At 47.2% G+C, this 11673-nt stretch overlaps 3 protein-coding genes and 1 non-coding gene across 6 annotated transcripts; 1 reads left to right on the forward strand and 3 right to left on the reverse strand.

Annotated features, from left to right (window-relative positions):
* Positions 1-188: 188 nt before the first annotated feature.
* On the reverse strand, positions 189-1637 carry LOC117030962 (ubiquinol-cytochrome-c reductase complex assembly factor 3). Of its 2 annotated transcripts, XR_004424461.1 has the most exons (3): positions 1401-1637; positions 1040-1301; positions 189-341 (listed from the first exon to the last, which is right to left on the reverse strand). XR_004424461.1 is itself a non-coding variant. In XM_033121229.1 (2 exons), exons 1-2 carry the CDS (start codon positions 1518-1520, stop codon positions 1152-1154), a joined length of 270 nt encoding a protein of 89 aa, XP_032977120.1. In that variant the 5' UTR covers positions 1521-1637; the 3' UTR covers positions 923-1151. The 2 variants fall into 2 exon arrangements, 1 of the variants encoding a protein (XP_032977120.1); XM_033121229.1 differs by lacking the exon at positions 189-341 and having other exon boundaries at positions 923-1301.
* A 2897-nt stretch (positions 1638-4534) lies between these two features.
* Positions 4535-6010, reverse strand: CSKMT (citrate synthase lysine methyltransferase). Of its 2 annotated transcripts, none has more exons than XM_033118791.1 (3): positions 5999-6010; positions 5371-5694; positions 4535-5206 (listed from the first exon to the last, which is right to left on the reverse strand). In XM_033118791.1, exons 2-3 carry the CDS (start codon positions 5432-5434, stop codon positions 4551-4553), a joined length of 720 nt encoding a protein of 239 aa, XP_032974682.1. In that variant the 5' UTR covers positions 5435-5694; positions 5999-6010; the 3' UTR covers positions 4535-4550. The 2 variants fall into 2 exon arrangements, with proteins under 2 accessions (XP_032974682.1, XP_032974683.1); XM_033118792.1 differs by lacking the exon at positions 5999-6010 and having other exon boundaries at positions 5371-5500; positions 5606-5694.
* LOC117031432 (small nucleolar RNA SNORA57) lies at positions 5776-5924 on the reverse strand. Its single transcript, XR_004424568.1, has one exon. It is a non-coding gene; the product is annotated as a small nucleolar RNA SNORA57 (small nucleolar RNA).
* A 78-nt stretch (positions 6011-6088) lies between the features above and the next one.
* Positions 6089-8329, forward strand: C11H11orf98 (chromosome 11 C11orf98 homolog). Its single transcript, XM_033118793.1, has 4 exons — positions 6089-6202; positions 6356-6480; positions 7789-7886; positions 7982-8329. The coding sequence occupies exons 1-4, from the start codon at positions 6107-6109 to the stop codon at positions 8089-8091; spliced, it is 429 nt and encodes a 142-aa protein (XP_032974684.1). The 5' UTR covers positions 6089-6106; the 3' UTR covers positions 8092-8329.
* Positions 8330-11673: the final 3344 nt, after the last annotated feature.

An 11673-nucleotide genomic window follows, 5' to 3' on the forward strand; every position in this document is an offset into this window, starting at 1 on the left:
GAAAGGGTCATAGTTTAAAGGTCACACATGACAAATGTATTTACCTTCTGAGTTCATCCAGCAGCTGAAAACACCAATGCTCATATGTGGGTTTACACCTCAGTGTCATCAAGCTGTATTTAGTGTTCTGGCTAAATTTATTTTTAATAAATTTAAAATAAATTTAAATTTAGCCTTCGTCCCCACCCCCACCCCCCATTACAATGTTGCTGAGAACCACAGGATATAAAAGACAAAGCGGGGGTGGGGGGTAGGGAGCAATAGACTTGGCTGGGGCTGCGACCCCACTGATGGCTTTATCTCACCCCTTCAGTGGTGTCTCCAGTAGATCCTATGATGACCTAGAGATTGAAAACTACAGTGAAAACTTGAGGTAGAAAAACCCCACTACATTTACTAAGAGGCTGCTGTGCCAGGCACTACATTTTACATCTCTAAATTAATCTTAAGATAGCCCTTAAGACAATTATCACCTTTTATAGAACAGGACTGAGGCTCAGGTTTTGTAACACGCTGGAGTTATATGAAGACCTGTCTGACTCAGGCACGCTCTTTTCACTACTAGTAAGCGGGACTCCAAAGGTTAAATAATGGCCACAGAAGATATCTGGCACATGTTAAGTGCTAGAAGCCCCTTTCTCACGTCACACCGTGGACAGGATCCAAAGTGTCTTCTATGGGCATCTATACTGCTACAAGATTTTCCAGGGTAGTTGATTTCAAGAATATCCAGCGATTATCCCCAAAAGTATACTCAAACAGACCACATGACCTGACTTGTGTTTTGAAAACGTGGTCGTTTGTTCCTACTGGGCTTCAACCTCAAATGGGGAACGGGGCAGGCGAGAGCCACGGTCATGCCCGCCCACAGCACCGACCCCGGGAACATTCTAGGCATTTATAGGCGTCAGAGCACACGGGGTCACTCTGGACGGAGGAACGTGTTTTATTGGTGCCTTCAGTTCACCACATCCGATGGTCCCGGCCCGCGATAGGGACGTGAAAGCGTCAGTGCAGGGTTTGTGGGGAACGTGCTCACCCGGCGGCAGGTCACCGGGCCGGGACTCCCCGAAGGCCCATGGAAGAGAAAGGCTGCCTCGGACTCCAGCGCCGGAGCAGAGGTCCCAGGGCCCACTGGGGCAGGTTGCGGCTTACGCTGACCTGCCGCCGCCGGCGCCCATCCAGTTCTTCCTCCAGACCACGTTCTCCTGCGTGGCCGCTGCCTCCTGCAGAGTGGCCAGCACTAACTGCTTGTTCCTGGCCGTCTCTTCCCTGCCCCGCGGGTCCTGCCCCGGCATCTCCTGCGGGGGGGAAGAGAGGTTCGTAGTCCGGGTCGGGTTCCAGGCCCGGAGCTCTCCGCCTGGCCGTCCATCCCAACTCAGACTCCAAACTGCTCCCACCTTAAGCATCGCCTGAATCCGCTCCTCTCCTGGGGTCACGAGGACAAAGAGCGCGGAGCCCACACCAGCCCCCACGCCCAGCATTGCGCCCACAACCAGCGCTTTGCGTAAGGCCTCCATGGCCGACCGCGCGACCAACGAGGCGCCCTCTGCCGCCTCCCGCAGCCTAGAAAGGCAGCCGCTGTCTCACCGCCTCCTGCGCAGGCTAGAGCGACCCACAGAGGACACTCTAGAGAAGGAACGGACTAGAGAGCCTGATCAGCGAGACGTTTAGAATCTAGAGCGCCTGGGTGTGAAGACTAGATTTGGCTGAGACGGTTGAACGTGTCAAGAAAGTATTGGCGCAAAAAAAAAAAAAAAAAAAAAGAGAGAGAGAGAGAGAAGGTGTTGGCGCCGAGGGCGAAGCGCGGGGCTCATAGTCATGAAATCTGGAGTGGGATTGCTAGGGGAAGAGTGCCTGTCTTCATGATTGCTGTGGGTTTTACAATTAACGGCCCAGTTATGAAATTTCTTAATCAATAGAGGGCTAGGGCTGTGCTCTGTGGTTTCCTACAATAACTTGTGCTTTTTCAATACACATAGTGGACATCCAGATACTTAGACACATCAATCTATTGACCCCCTTGAATCCCTTCAACTCCTGAACAAAAACTCAAAGCCAAGTGTACTGGGTGGGGGAAAGGGTACATTTACATATTTTTTTCTTTATTGTACTTGTTAGTAAACTTATTACATTTCTCATCATGGTATACTCTTGGCATTTTCTCCCCCCTGAAATCATGAAAACTCTGTAACATACCGAATTATAGTTTAGAGAAAAAAATACCTCTTAGTTGTGTGACTCTGGACAAGTCTTATTTAAGTTCTTCGTGCCCTAGTTTCTGCATCAGAAAATGGGGCTAATAACAGTATCTCATCGTTTTAGGATAATTAAATGAGTTTATATAGAGAGCCTTTAAAACAATTCCTGGCAAATAGTAAATACCACATAAATACTCATTAAATAAGATACAAGAAGCATGTCAACCAGGGAGACCTAGTCGGCAAAGAAATCAGGAAGTTCCAAGTTTATTAAAAAGCTCTTCACTCACAGGGTTTTAATCCAGATGCCCTTGTTGATATCCCTATTGCCTTGCCCAGTGTTACCAAGGAATGAGTAAAAATAAAGCTCTTATCCCCTCTTCAGATTTTCTCCTCCCCTGGAAGGCCCATAATCTCCTAGCATGTCATCCTCCTCTCTTCAGAAGTGATTAAGGAGCCAGGCTCCACAGAAGATTAAAGGGGCAATCTATGGGGTGCAATGGGCAGAGGTTCAGAACTCTGATTTCAACCACCCTGCATTCTAAGAATCAGCACCCATGGACCTTGTGCCAGGGAGCAGTGAGGATGGGCCTTGGCCTAGAGATAGCCCAGGCTCCTTTCAGCATCCAGAAAGTCTTAGGCTGACCAACCCTCTCTGGAAGGACAGAGGAAAAATTGACAGTGTTGAAAGTCACCAAGATGGTCAGGTTAGTACTTCCCCACCCTGTGTCCCGCTGCTGGCTCATCCTCCAATTTGGCCCAAGCCTTTTGCTATCTCCATGCAGGTTGTCTCTCAAAATACCCATCTACCCTCCATTGTGGTAGAAGCTTCTGGGGTAAGTGAAGAAGAGTGGAGAACTCCGGTGGCCACCTGAGGAGCTGCTGTTACTCACTGATGATGAGGAAGAAGAGGCTGAGGTCTTCTTCCAGGACCAAAATGAAGAGACAGGTGAGGGAAGTGGCTGGTTCAATAGGGCCCTTGTGACCTGGATGTTCTGGGCAGGACCAAGATGAAGAACTCAATTGTGGCCCCTCCACTAAGCAGCGCCAGGCACACAGTAGACGTTCAGTAAACATAGTTAAGAAAAACGTTGAAGTGTGAGAGAAAGGTCAAGGTGGTTGGCATAGTTGATGAACTTTAGAGGGGGTAGTCCTGATATCAGATGGACCATGGCTTTTAATATATATTTTTAAATGTTTATTGATTATTGTGAGGAAAAAAGATAATAAAATTATCCCAAATCCGATTACCCACATAGTTAACATTTGGGGAGTCTTCTGTTCTAGATTTTCCCATGTCTGTACAATGTTATAGAAACTTTTGGGGCAGGAGGATTTACTACGTGCCACACACTATGCTAAACACTTTTACCTCATGATTTTCAGAACCCACTGAGGGAGATATTTTTTCCCTCATGAGGACACTGAGGCTGTGAAGTTAGGCTCTTCATTTTAATTGCTATGTTATTTTTTTATAAGCAAAAATTAAAAATTTGTGGTCTTCTGGGTTTTTTAGTAAAATGTGATTTGATCTGAAGTGAAACAGAAACATCACAAATTCATTTTATCTTTTAAAAATTCAATATTATCAGGAATATGTTTCACTATTAATGGGCTCTTTAACCCCCCACCCCCTACCCCACCCACCAGGCTGGATTTGGAACCCACTGGACCCCAGATCTCCCTTAAGAACCTTTAACCCAGAACTCAGCTGGAGGCAGGTACAGATAGAATAAGATGCCTCCTGGATTCTTGAGGACAGTGAATGTCGGGGAGCCCCCCAACCCGTCTTCTCTGGCACCCAGCAACAGGCTTCCATGTCTGCAGAAGCCTCTTTATGGACTACTCCCATCTCCTGCCTCCCAGGAGCTTTGAGGGGAAGTAGTTTGTTCTGTTCTCTCCCTTGAACATTTCACCTAGGTTTGTTTATGGAGCCCTCCTACCCATCCTTTCACAGATGAGAAAAATGAGGCTTAGAGGTTAGGCCACTGGGCCACACAAGTCAGTTAATGCTGGGAATTGGATTAAGAATTCCTATCTGCTGCTTTTAGGATTTCTTTTAGTTAGTTGGGGGTGGAGAATGAGCCACTTGTACCTTCTCAATTCAGCACTCATCTTGTGCCTGGCCCTGCTAATGTTCACTCATCACTGTATGTAATCCCGTAACTCCAGGTACCATTCCGACCTTGCTGATGAGTAAACTGGGGCACACAAACAGTCAACACTATGTGCACCCAGCTAGTGAATGTGGAAGCCAGGACTGAAATCCTCCCTTTCCAGCCATTTTGCAAAAGCAAAGCTCTACCACTTCTCACCCAACAGAAACACTAGGGTCAGGACTAAAAGTCTTTATTGAGAACCTTGAACCAAGTAAGCAAAGTAGGTGATGCCCCTGAAAGGGCCAAGCTCCTGCACAGTCACAGTCCAGCCTTGGGATCCCTGCTCCAGGCAGGGCAGCCGCACATCAGGGTCCTCATCTGAGAACTGAATTAAGGTCCCCTGGGGGCTAAGGACCCTCAGGCATTCTGACAGCAGCTGGTAAGCCCCAGGCAGACCACCCCGGGCAACAGCATCCCAGGTGCCTTTGTCCAGCACTAGTTGGAAGGAGCCTGAAGCAGCCACGGGCTCCAGGTTCTTGACATCAGCCTGCATGAAGTGCAAGCGGGAGGTAGGGTGCCCAGGGTTCAGGGGTGTTTGGCCTTGGCCACCTTCCAGGAGTCTATTCATGTGGGCCACAGCCACAGGAGAGAAGTCCAGCCCCAGCACGTCCACAGGGTGCGGGCACTTGGTGTAGAGGCCTGTACACAGGCTCGAGGTCCCACAGCCCACGTCCAACACACGCAGCGGACAGGCAGCTCGGGCACCCTGCAGCAGCGGCAGGAGGAGTCCTTGGGCTTCCTCATACCCAAAGAACCAGTCGAAGGTGGGGACGCTGCCCAGAAGGGGCTGGGCGTGGAGTTTATCCCAGAGACAGCGGTCTGCCAGGCAGCTACCAGCCAGGGAGCCTGTGGACACGAGTGGAAGGCATATGTCACCCAGCGCCCGAGTTCTATCAAAGGGCTGCAAAACAGGCGCAATGTAACCAGAGGTTTTAAGAGCCACCATTTCATGGACTAGACTCGGGGGTCATTTAGAACCCAGCTTGCCCCCCCACTGTGTCCATTCCTACCCAAGGCGCGGCGCGTCCCCGCAGCCAAGGTCGCCACGTGGAGGGTTCCGCGCAGCGCAGCCATCCACAGCTGCCTGCAAGGTCGGCCTGAGAACGTTCTGCGCAATGTCACCAGCACTCCGGCAGAAGCCTGAAGTCCAAGGGAAAATTTGCAAAACCCGCTTTGTGAAATAACGTGTTCGTACAGCCTCCCTAACTCTGCGGCCTCGGAAGAAAAAAGAACGCGGACACACACCTACTACGGGTACGGCCTTTATTGATTGCAATCTGAAGTGGAAGAGGAAGGCGATACGACAGCTCAGCACCTGGGGCGGCTTCACAGACCTGAAATCAAAGGAGAAGTCATGAGCACCCCAGAGAGGAGCCCGCTGAACCTTGCTCGGTTGTGCCCTGCTTCTTGGAGCCTCGTGTCCCGGCGCTTGAGGATAGAACCGGCGGACTGGAGGCCGCCGGCACCGAAGACATGACGCCGAGGGGGCCGGAGCCCTTTCCGTCTGCCTCCATACATTACGGGGATCGAGACCGCACACCCGATCCCCGCCAAGAAGAGGAGGGTCCGCAAGCACAGCCCAGAAGCCTCCCCCCCACCCCACGGCCGCACCGGCAAGGAGACAGAACCTGCACTTACTTTGTCGTAGCCCTCGAAAGGCTCAAAAGCCGGCCCATTTCCTTTATATAGTACCAGGACCCGCCCCCAAGCTACAATTGGCTCGTGGAGGGCTGGGGGGCGGGGACTATGGGGACTTCGCGCAGAGCGGAAATACGGATCCCAAGTCGGCTACGCGGCTCAGCGATGGGTGCTCCGGGAGGGAAGATCAACCGGCCCCGAACGGTGACCGTGTGGGAGTGCCAACTTTATTTCCCAAGGGTCCCGGAACCCTCTAATCTCGCCCCAGATAGAATAGATAGGCCTGAGTCGACGGTGCGGGCGGTATCAGGTCGCGGTGCGCGGCCTCAGTCTGACTAGCATCTTCCTTCTTCGCAGGAGCTGAAGAAGAAACTGTTCAAGCGACGGCGTGTGTTGAACCGGGAGCGGCGACTGAAGCACCGGGTGGTCGGGGCTGTGATAGACGAAGGGCTGATCACACGGCACCACCTCAAGAAGCGGGCGTGAGTGCCATACCTTCTTCTCGGTCCTCCCTACCGAGTCTCCTTCCCCCTCCCTGCCCAGCTCCGGAGCAGCTAACACCTCTCCGCTTTCGTTGTGCACTCGCGTTTATGCGAGGAACGTGCCTGCTGTGTTTGTGCCTAAACTCTGCTAGCCTCTCCACTGTACCAGTAGGTCACAAACTTTCTTTGGGTCTTGGACCCGACTGAGAATCATAAGGAGAGCTGTCAACTCTTCCATCTCCCCAAGAAAAATTGTACATTCACTTGGACTTTTGTAAGTAAATTTTAAAGCTGACACAGAAGTCTGCATACAATGGATGAATTTTCACATAGGCGCATGTGGGGTTTTGCATATAAATTTCAAGGCCCCCTGAATCTTGGGGGAAGAGTTCCCATCCCGTCCTTTCATTGGCTTCTTCATTATCAATGTAATACCTAATAAAGGCCTTTGTCCCTGGTTTCTGGTACAGAGCTCCTAAAACCCTTGGAGTGATAGTGCTTTTGTTTCATTAGGAACCCCTTTTGAGCACGCCTAAGTTTATGTTAGTGAGTGACAGAGTGGGGCTGTTCACCAGCAAAACCCAGTGGTTAGAGGATTGGAAATGTAAGCCCCACCCACTGAACTCTGGGAAGTGGATTGGGGACAGGTGTGGTTGCTGGCTAGTAAACTCAATTAAAAACTCTTGAAAAACAGAGATTTGATGAGCTTTCTGGTTGGTGAACTGGTGGAGGAGCTGGGAAGGTGGCTCACCTGGACAGGGCATGGAAACTCTTGGCCCCTTCCCCATCCCTTGCCCTATGCATCTCTGCCATCTGCCTGTTTCTGAGTTGTATCTTTTTATCATAAATTGGTAAATGCAAGTAAATGTTTCTCTGAGTTCTGTGAGCAAAGTATGGTATCTGAGAAGGGGGTTGTGAGAATCCTGATTTATAGCTGATGGGTCAGAAGCACAGGTAATAACATACTATCTCTAGGTAGATAGTGTCAGAATTGAATTAAATTTGTAGAACACTCAGTCACTGTCCTCTGAGAATTGGAGAATTGCTTAACGTGGAAGAAAAAGAAAAAGTCCACATGTGGTGTCAGAAGTATTGAGAGTAGAGAAAAATAGTTTTACCTTACAAGTTTCTACAATATACTAAAATTTAACATTTAAATGGTAAATACTTTGTGTTGAGAGTAAACTCACTACATTAGAGCCCAGATTTTCAAACAGTTCTTTGACGTGGATCCAAAGACCTTTTCAATAGCCAGAACAACTTGTGTGGTTCATGTTCTGTGCATCTTTGCTTCTACCAACCTTTCAGGTCCAGTGCACGTGCCAACATTACTCTGTCTGGGAAGAAGCGCAGAAAACTCCTCCAGCAGATCCGGCTTGCCCAGAAAGAGAAAGCAGCCATGGAAGGTGAGGCAAGGCACAGAGGTGGGGTGAGGGGGCAGCCTTGGGACCCCAAGGGGTACCTTTGGGTTCTTTACTGCTTCTTCTTTCTCTTTGCTCAGTGGAAGCCCCGGCAAAGCCAGTCAGAACTACTGAACCACAGCCCAAATCGCAAAAGAAGACAAAAGCCCCCCAGGATGTAGACATGGAGAACCTTGAAGATGGGAGTTGAAAGTCTCACCCTTTTTACCAGAAGATTCTCAGCTGGAGCCAGGAGGACTCAGTGGTTGTTTCGGAAGACTTTGGAGAAAACATTGCACTTTTTCACTCTCCCCAGATTCCTCTTCCGTAATGGCCTAGTGACCTGCCATGGAGGGATGTGTTGAGAGGAAGAATGCAGGAGAAAGTTTGGAGAGGGGGCTCCGCAGCAGTCAAGTGCATTTGTAATAAAGCCTTAGAGTTCTCACTGAGATGTGTGTGATTAAATGTAGGGAATAGCTTGGGCCATGATTTACCAATTTTTAACGTTTTGCTATACATGTTTTATCACTTTCTACATACAAATATGTATGTGTGAGTGTGTATCTTTGTTGTCTTTGCTAACTCATTTAAAAATGAAATGCAGAAATTTCATCCCAAAGGACATTCTTTCCCCCCCCCCTTCTTCCGCCTCCCCACCGCAGTTCAAGCCGTTGTTGCTCAGTCTCATTGTGTGGGACACAGCTCCCTGGCCCATGCTGGTATTATGAGCCTTGTGCTCCCTCTGGCTGAGGCAGTCGGTCTCTCAGGACACTAAAGGTAGCCCATGGCAGTACACAGTAACTGGCAGCAACAGCTCAAGCCAACCTACAGGTGCTCAGAGCAGCCAGCTCCAGGGAGAGCTGTTGTTCACAATCTTAGCTGTAGAGGGCGCAGCTCACTGGCCCGTGTAGGAATGGAATCAGCAACCTAGGCATTAGGAGCACAGCACTCCAACCACCTGAGCCACTAGGCTGGCCCAGGACATTCTTCTATATAGCAAAAATACTATTATCACACCTAAGACTTTTAACATTGGTGAAATAGCTAATATTCAGTTTTTTATATTCAAATTTCCTCAGTTCCAGTACTGTTCTTTATAGCTATTTACCCCCCTTAATCCAGAGGCCAACCAAGGATTGTTTATTACATTTCATTGTCAAGTTTCTTTAGTCTCCTTCAATTGAGAACAGTAGCCTACCTTGTCTTAGATGACGATATTTTGAAGAGTCCAGCCTAATTTTGTTTATTTAAGAATATCCCCACAACTTCGGTCTGAGTGTTCCCATATGTTTCTTCATAATTAGGTTTAGGTTAAGCATTTTGGGGGGTTAAATTCTACACAGATGATTTTGTTTATATCCCACTGTATTACATCAGGAAGTACAGTGGACCCTTGAACAACACAGGTTTGAACTATACAAGTCCACTTAAACGCAGATTCTTTTGAATAAGTACTATAAATGTATTTTCCTTATTTTTTTAAAATAAATTTTATTGGGGAAAATTGGGGAACAGTGTGTTTCTCCAGGGCCATTGTCCCATCAGCTCCGCATCATTGTCCTTCAATCTAGTGTGGAGGGCGCAGCTCAGCTTCAAGCCCAGTTGCCGTTTTCAATCTTTAGTTGCGAGGGGTGCAGCCCACCATCCTATGTGGGAATTGAACTGGCAACCTTGTTGAGAGCTCACGCTCTAACCACCTGAGCCATCCGGCTGCCCCGCTGGTAGCTCAGCAGCAGTTCCTTGTCTTCAATCTACTTGTGAAGGGCACAGCTCAATGGCCCATGTGGATCAAACCGGCAACCCTGTTGTTCAGAGCTCCTGCTCTAACCAACCGAGCCATCTGGCCGCCCCTCCTTATGGTTTCCTTAATATTTTCTTTTCTCAAGCTTACTTCATTGTAAGAATACAGTATATAATGCATGTAACATGCAAAATATGTATTAATTGACTGTTTATGTTATTGGTGAGACTTCTGGTCAACAGTAGGCTAGTAGTAGTTAAGTTTTGGGGGAGTCAAAAGTTATATGAGGATTTCTGACTGTGGGGGGACGGTCAACATCCCTAACCCCCACTTTCAAGGGTCAACCATGTGTAATATCAGTTTGTTTCATTGATGATTCTAATGGGTAGAAACTTGGTTAAGTGGGTGTCTGTCATATTTCTCCACTATTAAGGTACCCTTTCCCTTTGTAGTTAATAAGTAATCTATGGCGTGATAGTCAAGATTGTATGAATACTCTATTCCCCAATGATCTTTCATTCAATGGTTTTAGCATCCTGAATTAGTTGCTGCTGCAAAACAATGATTTTTCTAAATCTATCGTTCATTTCTATTATTCATTTGACTTTCTGTCAAGAAAACCCCTCCCTTTTAAAAAAAATATCACTGGATTTAGATTGTTATTCAACATGTTATAATCCATTTCTATCATTTTTTCATGCGCAAAATCATGCCTAATTTGGCCTGCAGGAGCCTCTTCCAGATGGTCTTTGTCCTTTTCACACAACACTATCAGTGTTTGAGCACTTTCTTGCTTTCTGGCACAATGAGATGTTCCAGGCTCACCTACTACTTACTCTGGCCTCAAATTTGGAATCGGTCATTTTCCCAGGGAAACAGTATTATGCCCAGTTTTGAACACAGGAAAAATACTTTGAAAGCAAACTGTATTCAGATGCAGTAAGGAGAGGAGGGGAGGAAAAAGGAGGGAGAAGGAAAGACATATTCGACATCTTAGTATGGCCAATTTTCCCAAGGGGGGAAGGAACTTGCTATGAAGAGTTTCTCAATCTGGCATTATACTAAGTCCTTTACATAAATGACCTCAAGTGGTTTTTGCACAAAGTCTGTAAGATATGAGACATCATGCTCATTTTATATAATAGATTAATAAAGGGGGGGGGGCTCCAAACAGCTGGGTCACTTGCTCAGGGTTACATTGCTAATAAATAGCAGGCGTGAATCCACATCTGTCCAGCCCCAAAATGAGCACCTTCAGATTATGAAATCCTCAAGAGCAAGGACCACACAGTAGTCTTATAGCTGGAAAAACTTATGTGGTTCAAAAGCCTCCTTTTACAGATCAAAAGTTGAGGCCCAGAGAAGAGAAGTGTTGGGTCCAAGTTTGAGGCAGAAATTGCCTCATATTTACTGTCTTAAAACAGTTCTTGCTGGTAGGTAGTACATACACTTTGTGAGTGTTTGAATTTCTCAAATTTAAGAACAAATGAAGAATAATTAGTCATTTGGCTTTCAAAATACAATCACTTCAAAAGTATGTTTAGGTCCAGTTACAACAAAAATAAAATTAAATTCTTCATCAACAAAGACCTGTTTTTATGAAATAGGAAAAAGAAAAAGAAAAAAGTGTCTTTAGGACCTACCATCTGGTGTGATTTTAACTCACACTTCCATTGAGAGCAGTAAGCCCTCTGGTTAATACAGGCCTCAGAACCTACTTTCCTTTTCATTTATTCAACTGGCTACTTATTAAAAACCCACTAAGTGCCAGGCAGATACTGCTGTAGGTGATGAAGATAGCCTTTAACAAAATAGGCAAAATCCTTATTTTCAAAGAGCTTATTTTCTGGAGTTTATTCAACAAATATAATAAAAAATACCTAATGCTCATTAAGTGTTTGCTTACTATCGCACGCACTAAGTGCTATACAATGAACATACGTACTACCCACCCGGTTTCGATTTTCACAACACTGTGAGGTAGCTGTACTATTACCATCCTCATTTACAGAAGAGGAAACAGGCATAGAGAGGTTAAATACCCAGTGAGCA

Source organism: Rhinolophus ferrumequinum, chromosome 11 (assembly GCF_004115265.2).
Source record: "Rhinolophus ferrumequinum isolate MPI-CBG mRhiFer1 chromosome 11, mRhiFer1_v1.p, whole genome shotgun sequence".
In the NCBI taxonomy this organism is placed as follows: domain Eukaryota; kingdom Metazoa; phylum Chordata; class Mammalia; order Chiroptera; family Rhinolophidae; genus Rhinolophus; species Rhinolophus ferrumequinum.

What these genes read in the sequence shown, in the direction of transcription:
- CSKMT (XM_033118791.1), bottom strand. Translation starts at nt 5,434, where the DNA reads ATGGCTGCGCTGCGCGGAACCCTCCACGTGGCGACCTTGGCTGCGGGG. An exon ending in GGGGACGCGCCGCGCCTTGG is followed by an intron (nt 5,207 to 5,370) that starts GTAGGAATGGAC and finishes TCGTGTCCACAG; the next exon opens with GCTCCCTGGCTGGTAGCTGC.
- LOC117030962 (XM_033121229.1), bottom strand. Translation starts at nt 1,520, where the DNA reads ATGGAGGCCTTACGCAAAGCGCTGGTTGTGGGCGCAATGCTGGGCGTG. An exon ending in GGATTCAGGCGATGCTTAAG is followed by an intron (nt 1,302 to 1,400) that starts GTGGGAGCAGTT and finishes TCCCCCCCGCAG; the next exon opens with GAGATGCCGGGGCAGGACCC.
- C11H11orf98 (XM_033118793.1), top strand. Translation starts at nt 6,107, where the DNA reads ATGGGGACTTCGCGCAGAGCGGAAATACGGATCCCAAGTCGGCTACGC. An exon ending in CACCACCTCAAGAAGCGGGC is followed by an intron (nt 6,481 to 7,788) that starts GTGAGTGCCATA and finishes CCAACCTTTCAG; the next exon opens with GTCCAGTGCACGTGCCAACA. An exon ending in AGAGAAAGCAGCCATGGAAG is followed by an intron (nt 7,887 to 7,981) that starts GTGAGGCAAGGC and finishes CTCTTTGCTCAG; the next exon opens with TGGAAGCCCCGGCAAAGCCA.